At 35.7% G+C, this 25,063-nt stretch overlaps 1 protein-coding gene across 3 annotated transcripts; it reads right to left on the reverse strand.

Moving 5' to 3' along the window:
- Positions 1-169: 169 nt before the first annotated feature.
- Positions 170-24,258, reverse strand: CASD1 (CAS1 domain containing 1). 3 transcript variants are annotated; one of them, XM_010569898.1, is made up of 17 exons: positions 24,161-24,258; positions 23,333-23,453; positions 21,763-21,807; positions 19,411-19,473; positions 18,032-18,076; positions 14,919-15,042; positions 12,979-13,193; positions 11,545-11,970; positions 11,039-11,128; positions 10,326-10,445; positions 9,198-9,354; positions 7,678-7,757; positions 6,725-6,826; positions 5,267-5,407; positions 4,650-4,727; positions 3,586-3,678; positions 170-2,541 (listed from the first exon to the last, which is right to left on the reverse strand). In XM_010569898.1, exons 1-17 carry the CDS (start codon positions 24,181-24,183, stop codon positions 2,275-2,277), a joined length of 2,190 nt encoding a protein of 729 aa, XP_010568200.1. In that variant the 5' UTR covers positions 24,184-24,258; the 3' UTR covers positions 170-2,274. The 3 variants fall into 3 exon arrangements, with proteins under 3 accessions (XP_010568200.1, XP_010568055.1, XP_010568126.1); XM_010569753.1 differs by lacking the exon at positions 21,763-21,807 and having other exon boundaries at positions 24,161-24,253; XM_010569824.1 differs by lacking the exon at positions 18,032-18,076 and having other exon boundaries at positions 24,161-24,253.
- Between the last annotated feature and the right edge of the window lie 805 nt (positions 24,259-25,063).

Consider the following 25,063-nt stretch of genomic DNA (forward strand, 5'->3'; position numbering starts at 1 on the left):
ACAAGTGAATATCTGCCCTTCATTTGAAATAATAGTATCCAGAATATCACTCTGGAGAAACTGCAATACTAATCTGTAATTTAAGGTAGGCATAATAGTGAACTGTAGCCCAGCTAGAGTCAAGCAATAAAAAGTTTTTACTTAATTGATGCTGCTCCCATTACAAAAATAAGCATCCACAGCACATTTATTTAATGTTTAAGTTACTTCATATTTTTACATAACCTGAAAATAAAATATATTTATCCCACATACAGTAACAGTAAACAAGTGCATTATTTCAAACATTAAAAATAAATCTTTTAACCAAGTCTGTACAACAGATAAATAAAATTATATCTACAATACTTAAGTTGTGAAGAACAAAATAAAAATTATCCCTCAAACTCACAGTTCACCATTGCTCCTAATACTGGCATAGATGAAGGTTATGCATCCTATCCCCCATGACAGTGTTCACCTATACCATTTCTTTCAGCCATTCAAATGTACTGATCAAGGACGTTAACTTTCCAAACATTGGAAGTAATGCACACAAAGAACAAATAGCTGAGTATCTTTCCAATAGCTTCAAAATAGCTGGCAGACTTAGTAAAACTGCTGAATTTGGGGGAAGTGAATGATTTTTCTTTTTTATGATGAATGACTGGTCGTTCTTTAAAAGAAACTGTTCTCCACCAAAAAAAAAAAAAAAGCCATTCTTTTCACACTTATTTTTTTGCACTTATTGGTGGCTTCAAATTTGAATTCAGTTTTTTAACTGGGATAAGATCAAAAACATGTACACAACAGTACATACAGTACAGATTAGGATTCATATTGTTTATAATCATACATAATTGCACATATGCTTGGAAAACAATCCTGTGCTCATGTTTTTGACTGCTAATAAGTAATCAGTAGAAGAGTAAAATGAAGAAGCAACTAGAGGTCAAACTATCACTTGAACTAAAACCACAAACAGCAAAGAAATGACTGTAACTTCACTGAGTAAGTGGAACATAAATTACAGCTTGTCACTGCCACGCTGAAGGGCTATTTCTTTCAATTTTACTTTTTATGCTGAAGGAAAGAGTTAATAAGAAAGATGGGAACTGCTAAAAAGGATGGGGAAAAAAGGTTCCTCCAAATGGCTCCAATCTCATTCCATTTGTAATTCTGAGATTCAACCACATGCATGCAACAAGATGACTACTAAATTCTTCCTCCTCATGATATCAGCAGATTGACATGCATCCTTTTAAATGAAAATATTATTACAGGATAGAATATGGCACCAGTTCCCTAATGAGACCTAGTTCAAAGTTCCCTACAAATTCAGAGAGGTTTGAAGATCACCATTCCCCTGTTCTCCCATTTCCTTAAGATCTGACAGAGTGGATATGATGGGATTTCATCTCACTGGAAAATGTTAGAGGTCTTCCAAAAATTCTCCATCCTGAACTAAGTGTCTGAAAATTATTCATCTGTTTGTTCACTGGGATTGTACAGAGAACTGCACATAGTTAAATAAATTAGTAGATAATTTATGAAAAAAATGCACACAATTTTAGGGAGAAAAAAATCAGATTTTCTTTATAAAAAAATTTCACCTCAGAATTCACCATATTTGCTGAAAACATCTTAAATTTCTAAAAAAATCCCATAAAATATTATGTAAACTTGTATATATTCTTAAATCACTGAATTGGTGATGACTTTTTATTTCCACGTATAAAGGGTTTCATATAATGTATACTATCTCCACCCAAAATACTCCTTTCTAAACAAAAAATTACCATTTTGTTCAGAAGAACGCCCTGGTTTACCAGTAACTTCATGTTTCACATCAGCTAAAGGTGAGCATTAACGAAGGATCACAAGTTTGCTCTTTTTTGTTCCTTGATGAGAATGATTACAGAATGTGTTATGTATAGGTGGTACTCTAGTAACATCCACTCTTCATTCAACTGACACAAGATAAAGATAATTCCGTGATATGCATGTGATATTGCTAAATGATTTAACTTCACTTCTTCGTGTCACGTTTAAACAGGTATGTAAACAGAAACATATATCCAGTAGAAAAGACTCATTTTCACATGCAATTCTGTACAGTGCATTCTTGTTTCTCAGATTATTTGAGAAGGCTGTTTCCACACAAAATGTGTACATTTGCGCTATATACATTTTCCACAAACTTAATTTAAATGTCTTCTTGTACTTCCAGTTGAGAATTTTTGTTCAGGCAGACACAAAGTAAACCTGAAGAAAGTTTCCAAGAATCTTTTTAAGTTAATGCCTTGACTGATCTTGCATTGCTGAGAAAAGGAGTAGTCCAGAAAAAAATCCAGCTATGCATAGCAACCTTTTCAGCAGAGTTGAGTTATCTTTAGGAACCACAATCTGTGCTAGATCGTTAGTGATCTGAGAAATCTCATGTGCCACACACACAAATATAAAAGTGCTGACAAGAACATTAAACATTGGATATCCAGGAATGAGCACCAAGATCCCCTTTGTGTCTGCTGCCAGCCAAATATGGTATTGGCAAATGAAAAGCTGAAAGAAAAAAAGAGTGTCTTTAATAATACTTATCTATACATATTTTTACTTATATAAAAACATACAATTATTACTATTGCATCAATTGACACACTGTCCTGCTTAAGTCAGACATTTATGATTAAATAATGTACTTTGAGGAGCTGTTTTCCACATGTCTTTGCTACAAGACAAAACTATTAGTCTGTTACAATACAATGGGTTTGCTTAGCTCTTAACCAAATACAGATTAGGGGAGCATCGTTTATATTATGTCAAAACAGATGAGGAATATGCCTCCACTCAGTTACTGTACATCTGGTTAGGGACTGAACTAACAAGCTTGCAAATAAAAGCTAATGCTTCAACTGCTGATGAATGCAAAGCACCTTAAAGTTCACTAGGAATCAGAACAGTGAAAATGTGATCCTTTAAAAAAATTCAGAATCATGTACTACATATACATTGTATTACAACGAGTTTCTCATATAAGTTCCTTTCCTTTTTTAAAATATACTTTAGTAGTACAATGAAATTAAACATTTAATTTTACTAAAGAGCAAATAAAATGGAAAGCAAGATAATTCCTACTGTTTCAAAATTACACTCAACGGAACAAGATAACATTTGCACTAAGAAGGGTTTTGTTTGTAAAGTTATATTTGTTTATTAATGCAGGAAAGCCTTCTAGGGCAAACACATTTGTAAGTGTACTTATACTAGTCAGTATAATTCATGCTGATTCTTCAACTGGCTTAAATTTTATCTTCCAACTGCATACACGCCACAGCTTACTCCAGCATTAAATCCCCTCTCTCACAACCCTAAACTCCCACCCAAAACAGCGTAAGAAATAAGTTTGCTACTGTGAGACTGCTATTTCAGCTATGATTTTTAAGTGTAGACGGAAGCTACAATGCTCAAAGAGGTCAAACACAACAGCATTGTATTAAATAAGCCAATAAATGTTTTCACTATTTATGTGTTATACTACAATTTAGATAATAAACCACCTTACATTTCTAAGTTTCAATTCACTGTACTTCTGATCATTCTACTTACCTCTAGAGAAATTTTGCCAAACCAGGCAAAGAACGAGCTATACACAGATCGGACGTATCCAGGAATGTTCCTGATGAGGATGAAAGCTAAAATCTTTTTTAAAAAAGTAGTAGAAAATAGTGACTGTGGATGACAAGTAGATTACACATACACACACAAAAGGTTTATTCATTTTCATTGTCTAAAGTGAACGGCATCATGCATTAAATTTTCTTTAAAATCTAATAAATACATAAACCAAACAAAAAATCCATGTAGTTTATACTTAACAAAGTAGGTCTTGAAATTGCAAATCTCTTACACACATTGTTATAGCATAGCAAGTCACATTTACATCTTCAGTAGAATCATGGCCTTGATGTTGATAGACACTACTATACACTTACTAGGCATGGTCACAAAACACGTTATACCATGCTAGCCTAAAATGAAGGTGGCAACAAATTTGATTAACCCTCATTTTTTAAAGAGATGGTGTCAAGATGGACAAATTAATACTAAAAAATTAAGTCACACATGCTGCCCCTCAAGAAAGCAGGACAAACTATTAAAAAAAAAGAAACAGAGAAGGAACAGAATCAGATAGCTGGCATATAGTGGGGCAGGGGACACAGTAAAAGGAAAATCTAAATTTAAGAAAACAACATGCATGCCCCTGTGGCCCACCTCTTCTCTGCCTAAACATGACTATAGGGTCCCATAGGTTGCTTCCTACACTAGTACCTCCCAAACACTCATGCTTCCCTACATCTTTCTTCTTTTCCACTGGTATGCAATTAGTCAAAAGTTCAGTTTGGACTTAAACAGTGCATATGAAACCTACCCTAAGGACATCAAGGTTAATCAAAAGCATAATCACACTATGTGATTTCATTGCTTAAAGGAATGAAAAACAGCGAGCAATGTAGTTAAACCATTTTTCACTTTCAGACACAAGAATGAAGCTCAATATCTGACATGTCATGCTCAAGCAAAAATATATTTTAAAATAATTTTTAAAAAAGCCCAAACAAGAACAGAGTAGATTCTATCACTGTAAGAAAAAGGACTATAATTATAATTACCTGTACCACAGAAACAGAAGGATGTAGTTCATTGCACTCTGTCTTGTTTTTACAGCTACTAGCCCAAATAGAGTAGGTCTAAAAGATATAAAAATTAGTCAGTGTAGCAATTATATGTAACATTTAAAAATGAAACAAGCGGTAAGCTATTTCAAAGTGCTTCAGCAGTAGTTGGTTCACTAAGATGTGGGACAGTAATAGAAAAATACACATTGTGTTTAGTTTTGTGTTTCTCAAATTCTTTGCAACTGACAAATACCATACTTGTTCATACCCTAAAATACAGGCATACTGTTGTCAATTTTTTCATCACAAATAGGTAAGCAATGAAGAGTGAAGAGCTGCATTATCTACCATGTAATTTCTATGATCGGATTTTCTTCTAACCTTTGCAATGAACTAAAAGAGTGATGATGTTTTCATATACAGTTGACTGAGAGGAAAAATATTTTAGTGAGTAGATAGGTAGGGCTGTGCACAAAAACACAGCTGAAATACCACCAGATCAAGATTTGATTTTTTAAATCAATTTTTTTAATTTTCTTAAAGAAGAACTTCAGAAAACTTATTCTATAGAGATTTACAAACCTGATTATACTAGTATACTAGGTACGTACCAAAAATGATACAATTGAAATAAATAATAAAACATTAGAAACTCTGTTGGAGAAAAGAGGATCTCCCTTTCCTTCTGATATCATCTGATGTTTCTGCAATGCCAGATAAATAAAAGCAAACAGCATCCCATAAAAAACCACCTGTAAAAGACAAACAGAATGCAATGAGTGTTTCATGGCTTTTACAAGTACTTCAGGTACAAACTCTTAACAGAAATGCTACAGGATAAACTATTTGTAATACCAAAGCTCAGGTGTCAAAAGGTCCTTTTCCAGATTTAGTGAAGCAAACAAAAATAGGCTTTCTACACTAGATTGTCATAAGCTGCATTTTTAACTCAACTCAAAAACTACAAATGAAGTACTCTTACTAATGCTTCACAGAGCATTAAAGACACCACAATGAAATTTCAAGAAGCTTTCAAGTACCTACTATCCTTTCTGCAATCTATGCCAGCATTGAAAAGGTCCTTCTCTGGGGAAAAACCAGGAGTCTCTGGCCTTCTCCCAGTTTGGCAGGTGAAAACATTCAAGAAGCACTACAAGTGCTTCCCTCTCTCACAGATACAATTCTTCAGAGTGTTTTATGATCTTATGCCAAGTTCTCATTAGCTAGCAACACGATGCTGTTTCAGGCCCATGTGGTGCATGTCTTCTGTATTTATTTTGGGACTTCCTCTTTAGCAGCATTAGAGAACACACACTATTCACAAGCAACAGATCTCCAAGTCTGAAATGTCACAACGCAGTGTGTGCTGCTGATGGGAGCAGCCCAAGTTGTGACAACTGTGTGCTCCACAAATTTCAGTTACTGAAGACCTCCAGAGGGAGAAGCCTGCAAGTGCTCCCGTTAAGGTTAGCAGATGAATGCTCCCGTCTTAGAAACTCCACTTATCTTACCAAGACAACAAAAAAAAGTGTCTGCCTGTTCTATTCCCCTACATTGTAGCGTCAGTAACTGGAAAGAAAGCACTTTACTGGAAAACGATTTCAAAATATGTGCAAGAATAGTCTGGTTTGGGCATCAAGACCCTGATTTTAAAAGTGCTTTAAAGGTTACCTTAAAAGAAATACATCCTGAATTGATACAACTTTCAAAAAGTATTATTAAGAAAGCCACCACAATAATTTGCCTTGTATTTCAATAGCCTGAAGTGCTACAGGCGTTAAGTTTTCACAGTAAAATTTTTGAGAAAAGACTAATCTAGGTTGCTTTATGACTTTATTTTTTAAAAGCAAACTAAGCAGGATCCAGCAGCAAATAAATCAACAGCCATCTTTTAAGCAAGGCTTTGACAGACATTTGCAGAAGTAAGGTGGATGCAGCTTAGTCTTCTATTAAACAATCCACTGGGACAAACTTCTGCTGTCTCTGGAGGAAAGGAAAACAACCCACCCTCCCCCAGATTAAAAAATACACTTAAAAGAGCAGTATAAATTTATGCAAACGTTACATACATAGCGATCCAACTTCCACCTAAACCACCATTCATAGACATTCCCATTCAGCTCAAAACACTTGGACAGTGGCCAAAAAGAAAATATCTTCTCAAATGCACCCTGTAAAAAATAAACATGGCAAAAGCATTAACACTGATGTCAACCATATTTACTAAGTTTAAATCAATATGCTGTCTTTTAATATTATCGCATCTCTATTTCACTAGCTACGTGGCATTACCAAAATAACAGGCTTCCTTAGAAGGCATTCTCCCTCCTCCCCCTCAAAGGAAAACAAAAAACAACAAAACAAAAGTACTTCTTCAGATGAGAGAGGGTTTCAGTTTTGCTTCGCATAAAGGTATTGGCACGCCTTCTATTTTGTACTGCAGGCTTAAAGGGAGAGATCCACCAGTGTGTTGGGATAACGAATGCATACTCCACAGAAGACTACAGTTCAACGGGCTTACAACCAATGAGGGGTTCCCCCCCCCCCCCCAAAATCCTAGAGTGACAAACTCTGCACTTACTTCTGTCAGCTATACTTACAGCATGCAGTAAGTCACTAACGTAGCATGAGAACCAGTCTTTTGATAAGGTATCAAAGACAACACCAGGTCTCTGAGAGACACAAATCTTCATATAACCGTATCACCAGATGCTAGCAAAACCCAGCAACTTTAAGCACATCAAAAAAAACCCACCCCAAAACCAAAGCACAGACCTTTGTATTTATTACAGTTGAGGTATACTGAAAACATGTCAAGCAATACAAACAAGTAAGATAGAGAATTGTGTTTTTTCCAGTGTCCACACCAATTCAAATATGAAAAGAAATTGAAAGGTTCAATTTTTTCTCTTCTGTATTTATGATACAGGAGCAAATATACAAGTTATAAGCACATTAAAAAGTAGAGAAAGATAATATACCCTTAGGTTGTTAAGGATAAAAATAGTCAAAATTTACAAACCTGAGAATATGACAGAAAATATATACATGTCAGTAAGCAAATCAGTTTCAGCAGTAAACCAAAGTGCCATAAGCAGTTCCCTGAGGAAGAAATAAATTAATCAGTATACAGTCATCAATTTTTCAATCGCAAAACCCAGGACACATTAAATAATAATTGCCAATTATTTAGTGTAGTTATGCTTAGTAATAGACACATTCATAAATAAATGTTCAAGTATTACCAGCAATATTTTATCACTATCTACAGTTACGTATTACATTTTACTTTAAGCAATTAAAATAAACATTCATATTAATTAACAACCTATTAATCCTAAATCAATCCTCACGTCTAAAACAGGGACAACATACATAGATAAAGAAGAGAATTTAGGTGTTCAAACAGAAACACTATTTTAAAGCCTCTCCTTTCCCAAACACTCTGCACAGGCAGTCCTTATTCTAGCTGAATGTAAAGAAATAAATAAAACAAAATGCCCAACGGCTTTTGTCATGTGAAATAAGTACAGCATGTATTATTAAACTTTGAGGTACCAGTTGTATTCTAAAGCTCAACAGCAGGTCATTAGGGACAAGTATCTTGTTAAGAGAAGCCTGAGAAACTGTTCCTCAAAGCTGTCGACTGATACTAAGCTCTACCCAAGCCTCAACATTGCAACCAAAATCATCTCCCTCTCTCACCATATAAATTGGTAGCTGTAAACAGGGACATAAGCAAGTGAAAGTTGTCATTGAAAGATTATCTAGTTTCACAGTACACTATTGCTCCTAAGTACACATTAGTAATTTTTCTGTATCTGGAACAGAAGTGCCTTTGTAGAAAAAAAAAAGTAATATCGGAGCTGTTTGGCTTCGAGGTATCTTGTAAAACTACTCTCTAATTATATTTTTTTGCAGCATCTATTCCTAGCATGCATTTGGTATATTTCATTATCATATCTGCAGACTATAAAATTTGGAAACTACTCCATCAATAGGAAAGGAGGATCTAAGACTCTTAATGTTTTAGTTCTAATTTAGGTGAATTAAATAATGAGCATTTACTTAATCTAAGATACTAAGATATCAAATCCCATGTTCTTAATTGGCAGGATATGGCAGAATTGGTGCTCAAGATGGATAAGACATATTGGCAATACAGAATGGGAAAGTCTAAAAGCTCACTGTTCATGCCGTACTCATTGGTACACCACAGCAACAATCTCAGCTAGCATAGATAGTGTAACCTATATTTTTAGTTTGCATTCAGTAATATTACAACTCTTGATAAAACACATTTCTGATGGTCAAAGCCTATTAAAAAGTATTCTAATATGACTGTAACCAGAGACAGAGTTTAGTTACCAGCTGTTACATTTTTCAACTGACATCTAATTCATCCATGACAAACTGCATTTCTGTGAACAGCCGTTTAACATATTTTGACTACGTTACAAAGAGACTGAGATCTACTAACAATACCACTTCTGTATGTAACATGCAAATGTTTTATAGCAGAAAGAAAAAAAAAAATCTTACCATTTGCTTTCTTCTGGACTATCTGAGGCCATATAGCTAAGGTGGCATAAATGATCATAAACCAGACAGTGACTAATGGCACAAAGTAGTAGAACTGGTAAGGTCGGTCCATCACTATGCACAGTACCACAACCAAGAAATTGAGACGAAATAAAACCTGGAGGGTGTCAGAGGAGGGAAGACAGAGGATATATAAACTGGGAGGCAAAGCTGAGAGAGACAGGGGACATGTTTCTTTAACACTATATGAAAATATCTATGTATTTTACATCTCACATGCTGATTATATTTCAGTTGACACATGGATGAGTATCGCGGGGAACATCAACAATGCAATATAAGACTGCAGGCTGATTATGTAGTACTGGACCTGTCCTACACTGGCCTACTTGGGTAGAGATAGCAATGAAAATAGGGTAAAACAGAACTGACTATTTCCCAGGCTGGGGACTGAGTATTCCAGTTGCTGGATGCTGTTAAAGCCTCTCTGCTTTCACTCTCATAGCTACCTGGGCTAGCACAGTTAAAGCTAGGGTAATGTCATTACCAGCGCTGCAGTTAGGCTGTAGACTATAAGCATGTTCAATAAGCAAGATGACTTGAGTTATATGACAATATAATACTTAACAGCAATAAAAGATATATTTTTTCTTAATTTTTTAAACTGCTACAGCACACACTGCAAAACCTGGGAGCAAAACCACAAAAATAGGTATGTTCTCCAGTACTGTTATGGTGTGAAAATTTATTTTCTTTATTAACAAATGTAGGCTCCAATACAGTCTTGGGGAGTCTGCCTGGATCATTACTTATATATTGCTATATACTGTAAATTGCTATTGCAATGAAAACTCCATTGCTATATATTGGAAAATATTTGTCTTGATATTTTAAAGCCTACATACTTACATTTTTTACATTGTAAGTATCATTTATATGCCATATGTTTGTATTAGATAAACACTACCAATTAAACAGGTCAGATTACATAGAAACAATAGCCACTTTTAATGCACAAACCTTGGTTAAGTAACCTAGTATCACATTATTTAGGGAGTACAGGTATATTATGGATATTGTGTTATCTGAACAAATTTCTTTATAAAAATGGTAAGTAGGTATTCCTACCTGACACACTCTGTATACACCAAAGTCCCCTTTTATCCAAAAATATGAGAAGTGCCCATAACCTGTTTGGAACAGATACGCAGCAACCAGAACTCGAATGTGCATATACACAGGCAAAAACTGTTGAGAAAAATAAAGTACCTTTTATAAATTGCCATGTAAATGCTTCTGGCTTCCCCCCCCCCCCCCCCCGCATCTTATGCTTTTTCTGCATTGCCGTAAATCATGTTTAACTAAGAAAAGAAACATTATGCTACATTTCCCTGTTTATTACTAAGCTGTTTTGATGTCCTAACCTCTCTGATATTAAAATTAATTTCTTCTATTTATTACTCTACACTTTCCATATTTCATTACCAGTTAAGGGAGACTTAAGAATGGCTCTTTGAAAGTTTACATTCAGCAGTTTCCAGTTCAGAACATAAAAAAGAAGTGTTGCTAGCAATTAAAAATAAATTAATGTAATATTCTACATGGACGAAACAAGTATATTTTTTCACTGGTTAAGTAATGCATAAAATGTTCTTATCAATAAAATCCACACTTAGAGAGAAAAACTAATTCAGCTAATACCATTTTTAAAACTACAGGAACGATAGCATTAGTTATTCATTCTATTCAATTCTAATACACACTTGCACTATCTTTCTTTTGAAGTAACATACCCAAACTGCATTCCCACTTAAAAAAATGATGAAATTCAAATAACTTACAGTGCTTGCTCCAGAGATATGATAAATCAAAATAACAAGTTGCATCCAGCCCTTCCATTCATCAGTCTGTTCTCTATTTAACACTTTAGTCTAATGCAAAACAAAACAAGAGTGTTGCTATTCCAAAAAGTACAACGAACATCTACAAAATGAGGAGAAAAAGTTCAAAACAATAAACCACTTTATGGATAAATAGGTCTCAATTGTAAAAGCCTTCTGTCTAGTGGACACAGGTCTACCAGATTTTAACATCATCTACACTCTCTTGTATTCAAGCTATGCTCACTTCCAGTTTGACTATGACAATGGCTCAAAGCACTCATAGCCATATGCTTTCAAAAAGCTTTTGCATCTAATTCCATGCAAACATTATATTGCTTGTGAGTGCATTTTTTGCAGATGAGTCATACTGACTTTGAAAATTTAACTTTCAATACTTAGCAATTAGTTATTTACACTCAAAATGGGAAACAACATTATAAGCTGGATGTCAACATGATCATTACCTCTTTGGTATTTTCGGTATAAAATACCCCCAAAACCAAGATATAGACGATTGGTATGAAGAAAGATGAATGTGTATAAAACTTATTTTCCTTCATGAAGAGATTTGCTCTGTCACATAGATAAAAATAGGTCATGATTAGACCAAGTTTGCAGAAGGAGTGTAAGAGCATCTCTAAAGTAGAAACATTAGGAGTGCTGATGGCAGGTTTCTTCTCCTCTCCACTTTCCAAATCAGTGCATGATTTGTTCTTCCGATAATTATTCCGATGAATTAAATTGATAATTAAATATCCAATAATGGACAAAGTAAAGAAACAGAAAGCTAACTTCTGTATCAGAGTGAGAGGAGGCTGAGGCTGGCAGCAGGAGCCATCAATGGGCTTCATTATCTTATTGCAGTAGACATTCATAAGAATCATCGCATTCTGTCAAAGAAATATGCAGTTTTGTCAATTAATCTCTAATTAAAAAGTTAACATTTTAATCATAAGAAATTTTATTCTAGATCATGCATTGACATAAAACATATGCTATTCTCACTTATCATTACATGGATAAAATGTCACAGTACCCCCATATACCTAGTTGCATTCCACAGTACAGTCAAAACATCTCTTCCAAACAGGAAACCCTTGAGCTTCTTGAAGTAAGCAAAAAGACCTAATCCTAATCCTTACAACAGAAGGGTTCTCTCTACTGGCTGTAAAAGGAGCTATAAAGAGCTAAATGGACTATAAATGAAAAACAGCTCACAGACTTGGGTCCTAAAGGGGCACGGTAATGAAGGTCTCTAAAACATCACAATGCAACTGAAACCCTTGGTGAGATGGTATTTAGTTCATCCAGTACTTAAAAGCAACTGAAACCTGCAAAGGAGTGGAACTAAAAGTGACATGGTGGGAGAGCTCTTTCACAAGAAAGGCAGACTGACAAAGCTCAGAGGGGCTCACTGCATGCATATATATATTGCTAGGTTAAAGATAAAATAAGAAATAAAGTCAGTGGCACTCCATGCAACCAGGAAGGTGGCTATTGTGTGTTTTCTTATCCTCTTCATACTCCTTACTAAACAAAATTATATGGGCACATAGGGGAAAATTTAAGACTTATTTCTGAGCACTGCTTTACAAATCATTATCACCCTAACTCATTCATGCAGATGAAGGCACAAAGTTTGCACTCAGGATCTAAAAGATCTAGCAGATTAACAGCTATTTCAAAATAGCTACACACTAGTGTGTTTGCTGTTATGTTTTTTAAACATCCTATATAACTGATTGCCCTCCCACCTATTGGGATCCTCTAAACAAAACTTCCTGAAGAATGTACAGGTCCTCATTACGTTCATATTGTCTGCCATTTCAGAACATTCACTTAAAATCTTGTTTTACTATTAGTACTTTATACTGTTGACCAGTGATAAAAACACTTACTGTATCCCTGCTTGATTCAGGGAGATGCAGGCCATCTGCAGACTTCATGATAGTTTCTTGTGCTATCAATTTTGATACACTGAAGACTTTAACTTTAGCTTTAGAATTTCGGGAGCTACTGTTCAGAATGCGAACAGCTGCTTCATTATAAGCATCTATTTTCTCATTAGTAATCATTTTCCGACTTTCACTCAGCATATCTTCATAAACAGGATCTGAATTTGAAAGGACAAAGAACGAGCACATTAATCTTCTACTTGACCAATGCATTTGCTTAGCCCAAGTTGCACAGGCTACTTTCATTTAGGTAGTCACAACTGTTTAATGGTATAGAAAAAATGTACAGTGAGGAATGAGTGACTGTTACAGTGACTACAGTTTATGATGAAATGTTCATATCGCCATTCCCTAGTCATGCATATGTACCTATAGATTAGAAAGCTTTGGCCAGACATAAATGCCTGTTTAATTTCCCCAAACCCATGAAAAGCATATAATGCTGGAGTGCAGAGCTGCTTATGACTTCTCTTACTAATAGAATCCCCCAAGGAAAGACTCCAAAGCCAAGAGGACAGAAGTTAGGTAGCAGAATAGACACATGGAAAAAAAAATTAAAAATCTCAAACCCTCTAGCTACTGCAGAAGAAACCAGCTTCTCATTTCTCTAAGTCATAATCCATAAGCATATTACACTTGCTCCTGTTGATTCCAGTTTAACTGACGGCAGAATCTCAGTTTTTCAGAAGAATGGAACACCATTTAATTGCCTGCAGGCTTCAGAAATTATACAGAGCTTAACACAAAGCTATATGGGGTTCTAGATCAAAAGGTCAACTAGAGATCAATAAGGTGCTCTGAAAAGCTGCTGATGTTCATAGCTGGTGAAACACATTCTACAGGCTGTAAGTGGATTTACTTTAGCTACCTCATACTCACTTTTGGAGAATTAATGCCTAGACAACTCTATGTATACAGACTGCTCATCCTCTTATTTGTTCCATGAAAGAGCTCAGAGATTACTTAAATGGACAGGATCTTTATCAACAGAATGGTGGGCCTGTCTGACAACTAATTTCTTCTGTTATAGATAAACATGGTTTTGAAACAAATGCGAGAAGATTAATCTGTTGATTCAGGTTAACCTCTAGAACCATCTTTGATAGCAACTTGGATGTGACTGTAAGTGTACAGCTGGGTGTATTCCTATCAGAGCTCAAAATCTGCCTACGTTTCTAACTGAGGTGATGATAATCTAAAATGCTATTTTCTATGGCAGATAAATCAGTAGCACATTCCACCTATGAGCTCATTGTTCAGTGTCAGGGACATACTTTAGTTTTATTGAAAAAAAGGAAAAGAATGTAAGCTTGGTGCCATAGTAAAAATCTCACAGACTCATTGTGAACCACAGTTTCTGGCTCCTAATCTTAACTCATCTGTGCTCAGTGTACAGAAGCAAGTTTCATTCTAGAGACATAAATTCTCTATATTCTCTAGAATATTTCTATTCATTCCAACCACACAGAGAGGATACAGCACTTGTTGCACCTCTCCTATTATTTATGTAATCTGAAAATTTAATAGAACACAAACACAGGAATACAGCTGTTTTATGCACTTGTGTTCTTGACTCCCACGAGGTATATATGGAGTACAGCACAGGGAAAATAGACCTGGCTTACTGAGTCTGAGAGTAAGCTAACAAAGAATTAAGAGTTCAGAAGGCAAAACATTTTCCTGAGAGAGCTTTAAAATCTCCGTCACTAGTAACAGCTAGTTAGGTACCAGCTAGTTAAGGCAAGAAAGGCCAGACTGGAATTCAACCAGCACCCTTCTTACTCTGCAAGTAAGCAATATGTACTAAGTTTTCCACATCCCACAAGATAAAGATTCAACAGACAGTGACAGTACAAATTCTTACCTACTGTTAATTACTTTACCTTGTAAGACCCAGTAAACGTCACTACTTTTTGCTAACTTTTCCAAAAGAGGTGCAATTGAAGTGATATTGATTTTATATTGTGTGAGGGCTTCATTGCTGCCATTGTGAATCTTGATAGACCACTGGAGAAATAAAGAAAGAGATTCAGAACCTGTATGTCTGAGGACACTTAATTAACTGATTCCATTGCTCTCTCTTAGTAGCTATTTTTCGTTGTCTCTATAAAGCTAGATTATTTCTTTAGTCTTTGCTTAAGTGCTAAAAATTTTCTTTTGGACCAATCAGCTGTCTAGACAGATAATTACATTCAAACAGACCATTTAAATGTGGAGTATATAATATTCAACTTAATGTATATTTGATTTTTCATAAATTAAATGATGCAAAGTGTTTTAATTAAAAGCCCCTTGAATTTGAAAAATGATGAAGTAGCAAAGCCAGTCACATTATATAAAAATCATGGCCAATACAGTCCACTTTACTCTAGGAAAACTGACCACAGCAAGAGATGCGTGCAAGCAAAACTTGATGGTGGTATTGAGATCCAATATTTCCATCTATTTTGCAGACATCCACAAAGAAAAAAAGAAAAGAAAAAAAAAAAGAAAAAGAGCCAGCTTAATTTCTGATTTAATTTTCTACATGTAACGATTGGGAGAATGCTATAGCAGGGCCTGTTTTGATAGCACAAGGGGTAATGGTTTTAAACTAAAAAAGGGTAGATTTAGGCTAGATATAAGGAAGAAATTTTTTATGAGGGTGGTGAAACACTGGAACAGGTTGCCCAGAGAGGTGGTAGATGCCCCATCCCTGGAAACATTCAAGGTTAGGTTGGACGGGGCTCTGAGTAACCTCATCTAGTTGAAGATGTGCCTGCCCATGGCAGGGGGCTTGGACTAGATGACCTTTAAAGGTCCCTTCCAACCCAAACTATTCTATGATTCCATTCTATAGCCACCCAAGAATTTCTCCTAACTTCTGAAGAGAATTTCCCACACTGCAGGAAAAATAGATTTAGCTTTTTTTTTAAAGTATTACTGTATCTATACTGATTTAGTAAAAATCTGTAAAAAAAAAAAATTATCCTGAATATAGTGAAATCTCTAGTTATTTCTAAATATCTACATAAAAATTTTGATATAAGCCAAGTACACTGATTAATCCACTTGCTGAGAACATTACTGAATATAAATGAATAGTTCATGAAACCAAGTAACATGCAGCTGCTCTGAGAACTCACATTCTGGAAAAAAAGCAGTTTCTCCCAGTAGCTAAATCTTTACTCGTGAAATACCTACAGTATTTAAACAGACATTTTAAGAAGCATATTCTATTCAACAGGAAGTCAGGAACCAAGGAGAAGAGCACTTTAGTGACATTCTCAGAGCATCTCCTCTTCCCCAAATAAGCAAGCAACTGAGTTTTGTACTAGCTGAAGCTTCTCCAGCTTATGAGACTTTACATCTATTTATAAACTGTTACGTAGTTGACATCTTAAGACAGACCAAAGTAGCATGACCAAATCAAGAGCTAAGTTAAAGATACAGGCAAGTTTCAAAATGCTGACAAGTCCAAGGGCACACACCTGTTTAATCTAGTAGCAGGCTACCACACTAGTGCTATCCATGGTAATGTTGCTGATGCGCCAGATTTTTGAAGCACTTTATTTTTCTGCAAGTCCCTTAAAATAGGGGATGTTCATCTTTGGCCAACTCTAGGTATCGCTATTAATGTTTTGTGTAAATGTATTGGTGTTATAAAGAGCTGACCATCACATGCATATTGTTGGTTCGTATCTCCTGCTGTCCACAAAGGACAACAAGCTATGGCTAATGTATATATATTAGTAAAAAAACCTATTTAGCTAAGAGTTCTGTAGTTTGCAACCTGACCTTCTGCATGCCAAAACACTATCCGTATATAATGGCATTTTCTGTGTGAAATACAATGACTCATGCTAGTAAGACATGCTAGATTCTCAGACTGAGCAGAGATATTCTAGGCTTACTAAGATTCCTAAAGCTCAAATATTTATGTGGATCCTACAGAGGAAGAGAACTTAGGGGGTTCACCTGTAAGGAAACAGAGGATTTCTGATCCCTCGCGAAACGTGTGGAGGTCTGCATACACATATGACCTTCCCCTAAAATTAGCGGAATTCACCCTAGATTGACATGCCCAGGAGCTTCCAGATTGGTAGAATGCCTGGACTGTCTCTAAATCAAACTGGTTTCAAAGGATTTTGTTTAAAAAGGAACACATTTTTCCCTCTCTACATTTGAGTTGGTATGAAATTTTAACAGTTAATTACTTTCAAATTCCAGTTCCAAATTATTTGGAAGTAAAGGACATTAAATGTGGAATTAATGACATAAGCAGTTGTTTGACTCTTGACTCCCAGTACCCAGCCAACTACTGGAATAGACTACTTAGGTGGGGGCTGTTGTATTCCACCCCTGGAAGTTTTAAAGAATTGGTTGACTCTTGTCAAGTGCAACACAGGTATAACTGATCCTGCTTTGTGGCAAACTGATGGGTTAGGAGACCTCTTCAGGTCCTTGTCAGCCCTGTTTTCTGTGACGCTGCTGCCTATAGCAGTGGTGGAAACTTCCAGTGGAACAAGATTCAGGAAGCACAATCTCTTTGGTTGTTGAATCGTTCATGTAAAATTCAGGGGTTTGCCCATATAAGTCTAAAAGCAATATGTGCGCTCAAAAAGAGCATTCCAGATTGCACCATGCTCAAAAGCAGTATTTTGTGACTGAAAAGAATTTATTAAAAATGCATCTTAGTTAGTATGCAAGTACTTTTACTTAACTTTTTAAATGAATAATCTGCTTTTAACAAAGCTACTTTATTAGCTAGGTTCAAGCTAATCAATGCTTATCAACCAGTATTGCTGCCAAAAAGCAAGTACTGTACATTGCACAGCTATAATAAAATATACCTGATATTTTAGAACTACTTGTTTTAATAACAAATTCACTGAGAGTATATTTTTTATTATAAATTGAGTTTAACAACTTTGTCATGTAACCAACTTGAAAGCATAACAATTATGCTACTAGAACTTCTTTCTTTACTAAAATGCTCCACAGATGTATAACTTACCGTGGCAGCTCCTGCTACAATTATATGAGGTTTTGCCACAGAACCCTAAGACACAAAGTAAAGAGAAATTAGTTTTAACATATTCACAAATTATTATTTTACTGAGCAGTTTAATTAAGACTCGTATCTTAATTAACTGTGACTCGTCCATCAGTTAATGGTTACAAAAGAATAGATTGCAGATATATTACAGAGAACATCAACTTGTGATACACCAGCATTTTCACATAACAGAATCTGCAAAAGTGCAAAATATACAATCATCATCAATTTAGCAGCATAAGTTCTCTTTACAAGCCATCTAAACATCTTCTCCTAAGGTCAAGTAAACTGTAGATCACACTACTGAAGTACTTTTTCCCTTAGTGTCTCTCAGCATTGTCAAACATCTCTTTGAGCTGTTGTACTGACATGACAGAACAGAAAGTTGTTGCCCCAGAGGTCTGAAAGTTACATCTAGGACAAGGAACAGAATATGTACTCAAACAGAAGAGTACAAGGAAACAAACAGTGCTGACCACCTCAGTACAAGTTTTGCCTTGGCACAGCAAGTGTTTAGCAGCTCTCATTTTCTTGTAGTAATCACAGAAAAACAAATGATAACTTTCGCTATCTTTATGGAAGGTGTTGTGCAAGAATGACCAATAGGGTAGCAGAAGAATCACCGGGGGACATTACTAAATAACTCCAGGCTATTTAAAGGTCAACAAAGGAAGAAGCATGAAAAATTTAGTTGCCAATCCGTAAACATATTACTCCTTATCAGAATTACACACATAATTTTATGCTGAATAACATGAAAAACAGTATCATAACTGTAATGTAAGATTACTATGTAACTTCAGGGAAATACTGAAAAACAACAAAAAAAATCAAGGCATTCTTGACTTTCCAAATTGCCTTTGTCCTTCAGTTTGGAACACTCAAATTAACGTAAATATAGAATCATAGCATATCTCAAGTTGGAAGGGACCCATAAGGATCAAAAATGTTTGGTCACACGAAGGTGGAGCCATCGCAGACACAGAGGAAGCAAAACACCAAATCAGAGTAAAATCCTTTCAGCTCTTAATAGGATGAATCAACCTGCTCCTAGGAAATAGGGTTTTTCTGGTTTGGTTTGGGTTTTTTTTGGCCCAAGGGAAGCCATCCTGGCGAGACCGGGAGATGCCCAGAAACATATACACCAGTAAACATCCCCCTTTCACTATCCCGATGTCAAATTTCAGGTCTCTGGTACATAACTAACTGAATGTATGCGATATGCTGCAGTTGCTGGACTCCTAGTAATTACAGTTGTGTGTATGAAAAAAAGAAAGGTAGTAGTCCTCAGTCAGATGCTCTATTTTCCTAAAATAAACAGTTTTTTTAAGACAAACCTCAGTCCAAGATTTGATACGTTGCCTCATAGAGCCATTAACTTCTGGATACCACAGGAAATCCTGTAAAATAAATGCAGATTTAGTCTGCAAGCTTAATGATGAGCAGTAGACTAATAACAAAAATTCAAAAAAACAAACTAATTGCCATAAATTCAACTGTGAAGGAAAAACACTAGGCTCAAAGTGAGATTTCCTTTATAGTTAGCATGAAAAGCCTGACATCTCACTCTAGCACGGAAAACAGAAAGAAGAGGAAAGAAAAAAAAAACAGGGGAAAAAACAAAAACCCAACACAAAACTTTGCCCCCATGAAAAAAGAATAAGTTTTCATTTGTAGTTCAGGAGTTGGGATTTCACCAAGAAGGTAATTTTTTAGTTTCTGCCAAATGGGATGTCCTTGGGTTTCCAATGAGACCAGGGATAAAACCAAGCTCACATCTATTAGAACTTACTTTTTGCTCTATTTCCCACAGTTTTTACCAAAAGGTTTTCTTTGTTCCAGAAATTCATATAATTGATCATAATTTTCAAACAAAAAGTAAACCTAACAATTTACTTTACAACTTCATAAGTTATCAGCTGTTTAACTGTAATAGTGCGATGGGCATTAAATGCATTACCTACTGACATTTTTATAGATGTCAGGAGTAGTGCCCAACCTTCATCTAGAAGGACAGTCTACACTTTGCCTAGTGCTATTATGTCTCTCAGGTAGAGCCATGACTTCCTAGCATCTAGTGACTCCTCAGGTGCAGACCTATTGAGTAGACTACAAATACATATTAAAGTGAAATGGCAGGGATTACATATGCAGAAAATATTGTGAGGAAGCTTTATAATGTGGAATGCAGAAACACTACCAGCAGAGAGGAAATCTCTATCTTCCACTGGCACAGACCTAAAGATTTTGGTAGTTCCCTTGAGTACTGTCAAATAACTGTTTGGTAGGTGTGAGTGATCACATAGCCCTCTGCAGTGGCTGAAGGACAGAAGGATCAGTATGATAACTAGAAAGGGCAAAATTAAACTCTCCATTTGTTCCCAGTGACTTTCTCTTTTGTTGGTCAAGTATTTCCACATTTAGATTACTGGGTCACAGACATTGTGAATGTGAAAATTCAGCTACCGTGCCAATAATATCAACAGCAATACAGCATCAAAACAAGGAAGCAGCAGACTAGGAATATATTCTTAACTACCTAGGCATCTCCCAAAAGCCCAAACCTGCTCTCTCAAATCTTGGTGGTTAGACACCTACCAAGGCTCAAGGAGTTTTGAAGATGCAGTTCTGTGTCAGGCTACGCCATCATAAATCACATTGCATTGGCCCCTTTGTCCTGCCTGGTGTTCTACTCCCCCTTTTCCAGCACTCAGATAACCATATGATGAGCCACACCAGACGTGACCAAAAAGGAATCCTACAAAGTAATTTTTTGGCTGAATCAATTCCTGAAACAGCCCATTCCACAGCTGTACCAGCGTTAGTTACAGGCAAACAGAGGAACATACTGTGAAGGGCAACAGAGCATGACAGCATAGACTTAAATTGCCATGGGCTCACACCCTAAAATGTTATTCTGTAGCCTAAATCTTAACCACGTACACAAACAGGTACTGAAAACTAGCTTGCAGACAACTCAGCAAACACACTGCTTCTTTGGTTTTCATGAACAGAGAATGAGTTGTCTCCAGGGCATAAACAAATACATGACTAGCAGAATCCCAGCGCTGCTGACAGCTGTCATGGGAAGCAAAGAAAGCTATTGACGACACCATTTCCATTGCCAGGGCAGAGGAGAACAGAGTCCTTCATAAAACCTACCCTCAAGTACTCTGTTTTCTTTTTTTAAGTATCCACATTATAATCAACAATGTGGTTATTTCTCCATGCAAAAACAGCGCAAGGAATACTTGTTGGGATAGCATAGAGAGCTCAGTGGCAATTATGACAATTACCACTCCAAGTAAGTTGGCCCCAGATACGTATTCTTACGGCAGTGGAAGAGTAAACTTCCTGGCAAAAGCTATTCTTGGGAAGGTCAAATTATAAGATCTGACAAAAAGAAAAATTATACACACTTCCAGAGCTTATGCCCAAAGCTAACACAGAATACAAGTACTCAAAGCCAGTGTCTCTCAAAGAATCTTATTCAAAACGTAATATTTTAAGATACACTCTGATATATTTTGTGGAAAATTTGTAAAGAATGTTAATGGTCTAAAGCTTTTTTTTACTTTTACAGCAATTGTGGAAATTTGAAAAATCCACCTTTGACTGCAATTTGGATTACATTGTATGAAATCATAATATGATTATGACTTGCAATTTAATGCTAGATAAAACCTTACCACTTTAATTGAAGCAGATTTATCTTCAAAGGGGATATTTCCATGCTGTCAAAAAACCCAAAACAATAAAACAAAAGACAAACTTTCAGAATGAAACAAAAATATTTACATTCATATGTTAATTTGCTCTCACCCAAAGGTTTATCTTTAGTAGAAAGGATTTTTCTTGTATAAACTTGTCAGTATACTCATGCAAAATACTTATGTTACTTTCTTGAAAAACAAGCTACTCACAGAAAGGGTTATTTTTCCTGGAAGAAAACAAGTCTGAAATGCTTTCTGTTCACTGTTACAAAGGTATAAAATATTTTCCTAAATTTAGCCTCCCAAAATGAGAAAAACTTAGACTTTTTTTATCTTTCTTTTCTTACACTTCCTTTGCCCTAGCCTTCCTTTTCATCTGCCCATCTTCTTTGCACAAAACAACTGACAGTTTTAATTAAAGAATAAAAGAAAATAATCTCAGGCAAGTCTGGAATGCATTATTAAATTTGCTGAGTGAGGCTGTAAGAAATCAGAAAGGAAGCAGTCAGCTACTGCATGCACAATCCTCCTTTAAAATATTACTAAATGCAGTATTATTTTCAATCCTGGTCCAAAAGAACAAGCGTATTTCTCTTCCACAAATGGAGATCTTGATTTCATAAATACTTGACAAAAGACACCTCTCAACTCAAACTCAATTATAGTACTCTATCATCTCACCACTACTTTTGGGCAGCAACTGTGACCTAACCAACAGACTAGGAAAATCAGAGTTATTCAATCAATCAAACATCTTGTTTTGACAAGTGAAAGTGACTGCATGCTGTCTGCTGGACAAGCTGCCAGCTTGCACTTCTAAATGACAGAATTACTAAATAATTGACAAATCTGATGTACAGTTGAAAATGAAATGTGTCTGCTCCCTCACATGTGTACATACATCCACGAACCTAAGACGCATGATATAGCAAAAGAAATTAATATTCTGTTCAACAAATGATACAGCTAAAACCTTTCTTACTGCTTCTACTGAGCAAGCTGCAGTTTACATTCTTCACCTTATAAAATTCAGACAGCTCTTCTGCAGCAATCAAAAGGAAGGTAAGACCAGGAGCTATTTTTAGTTTCAGCTTCAAGTTAGACCTGGAAATCTGTCATTGCCCCAAGGATTTTTATGAACAGATTAGATCAGCAATTTAACTGACATTTAAAGTGACAAATTATAACCCACGGATTACTACTATTTAAAAACACACAAAGGAGCAATCATTTTCTCATCAAGAAACCAAATATGAAGTGTAAGTTGCTATGGGACAAGTCAGCTTTGTTATTTTATTCCCAGACTGCCACAAGCTTTCTCTTGAGCTTCCTAGTTCACTTCTCAGATTCCCAATCATCTCATCTGTACCCAAATAATTATCTTGGTCTAATCTTGTTCTTCTCCAAAAGACCTTTCTGTGGTTCTTCTTCCTGATGGCTAGGCCAGCAAATGGTATAATTTCTTACTTTTTTTAAGTTTAGAGAAGAGTTATGAGGTAAATTAGGAAGAAAGAAACAAAAACATCATCAAAATAAACTAACTCACCTTATTTCCTTCTTCTTTGACTTGAGGATTTATGAGTTTTATAAATGAATAGAACAGCTGTCGAATTCTAGAATCTCCTATAAACACAATATGTTTGTCTATGAGGCAATTTTTTGCTTCACTGTAAAACAAAACAGCAACATTCATGTTACAGCAAATTTGTGTTTTAGGAAAAAGTCTTTAGAAAATCTACAGAGCAATATAGATAATTCTAAGCATTATATCCAGCTCTAAGGAATGGTAAATCTTTTTTTGAACATGCTGAATTAATAAAAAGTTTAGTGTAAGTTGCATAGAAATGAAAATTAACTCCCCTGCTAATACAATTAGGCAAATCACCAAGCAGGCTTTCCTATTCTGTGGTGCTACAAACATAGTAGTTTCAAAATGGTAATATACAACATAATTCTAAAAAATAAAGTTCCTTACTAGTAGGTGAAAAAAAAAAGTGATTGGTAATTTTATGTGGGATTTTTTTACTTGCAATTCTACACATAAGGTCAGTATTTTCCCTTTCAGCAATCTGAGAGTGACATATGAAGCTACGCAGTCTCTTGCAGTATCTTGTGGCTCTCTGTAACACGTATCAGTACTACTATCACCAACATTTATTTGTATTTTTATACATAAATACACCTATGGTAAACACTGTAGACACACAGACAATGCACAAGGAAAAGAATTCCTTCTGATAAATGTTGCATATTTTTGAAAGCCTAAAGGATCAGCTATAAAGTGAAAAATAGGTGACATTGCAATTACTACAGCTGCAGTCAAACAATGACTCTCCTTTCTAGGCAGATGAACAGAAGACATGTGTTTCCTTACCTATTTTTATACTTATGCATCATACAACTGTGGGGTTGCCATACTTTTTCTCCAAGAAATCTCCCACTGGACAGAAGATACTCACATGTATCGCCACCTTTAAAATGTTATATTAAGATTAGAATTCAGACACATGAAAGTTAAAACCTAGCCCCATTGCTATTAAAAAAAAATTGACAATATTTGAAACACAGGAATCGAAACAATCAATAGTAGTAAACCAATCTAACTTTTTGCAAAAACACCTTGCACAAGTTTCTGCAAATTGCCTTCTCACTTACTATACCACACCTCTCTGTAAATCACTCCTCTATCCACAAAATTTTAGCGATCCCATTTCTGCTGTCAGAAAGATGTTGTGACCTAGAATGGCACTTCCACCTAAAGATGCCAATCCACTGTGCTATCTGCTATCCAGAATACACTTAAATGAAATTAAAGAACAGTTCAATATAACAATCTTCTACACAGAATCACCATACACAGCATCTTGTGTGGAACATGAATCTCAACATGAGATTTGCAAGAAAGTCTATTACATCTCCTTGCTTAAGACATAGCAGACGCCTTAGAATCAGTGAAATTACAGGCTGGGTTAATATGCAAAACAAAAAACATTTACACGAGAATTGGTGGTGATGTTTCAGGTCACTTAAGTTCATATAAACAAAATACCCCAGTTATGAAATCAGTGACTGTTATCTTCCAGCACACTCCATGTCAGATTCTGCTGCCTTATAACTGAACACAACGGAACACAATTCACTGCAAGAGAAGTTGCCCTCCAACATTTTTGTCATACTTGGCATTTCAGAGCACTGACAAACAGGCAAACAGTGGTGAATGAAATGGCAGGTACCTGTGCTAGCTTGTGCAGAAACAATGTACCACAGCCTGTACTTA

Source organism: Haliaeetus leucocephalus, unplaced genomic scaffold (assembly GCF_000737465.1).
Source record: "Haliaeetus leucocephalus isolate CR32 unplaced genomic scaffold, Haliaeetus_leucocephalus-4.0 Scaffold0, whole genome shotgun sequence".
Taxonomy (NCBI): Eukaryota; Metazoa; Chordata; class Aves; order Accipitriformes; family Accipitridae; genus Haliaeetus; species Haliaeetus leucocephalus.

Coding starts and splice junctions, on each gene's coding strand:
- CASD1 (XM_010569898.1), bottom strand. CDS start 24,183: ATGATGCATAAGTATAAAAATAG. Junction 15,043..18,031: donor TTGTAGCAGGAGCTGCCACG/GTAAGTTATACA, acceptor TTATTTCTCCAG/TGGTCTATCAAGATTCACAA. Junction 7,758..9,197: donor AGTCCAGAAGAAAGCAAATG/GTAAGATTTTTT, acceptor TTTCTTCCTCAG/GGAACTGCTTATGGCACTTT.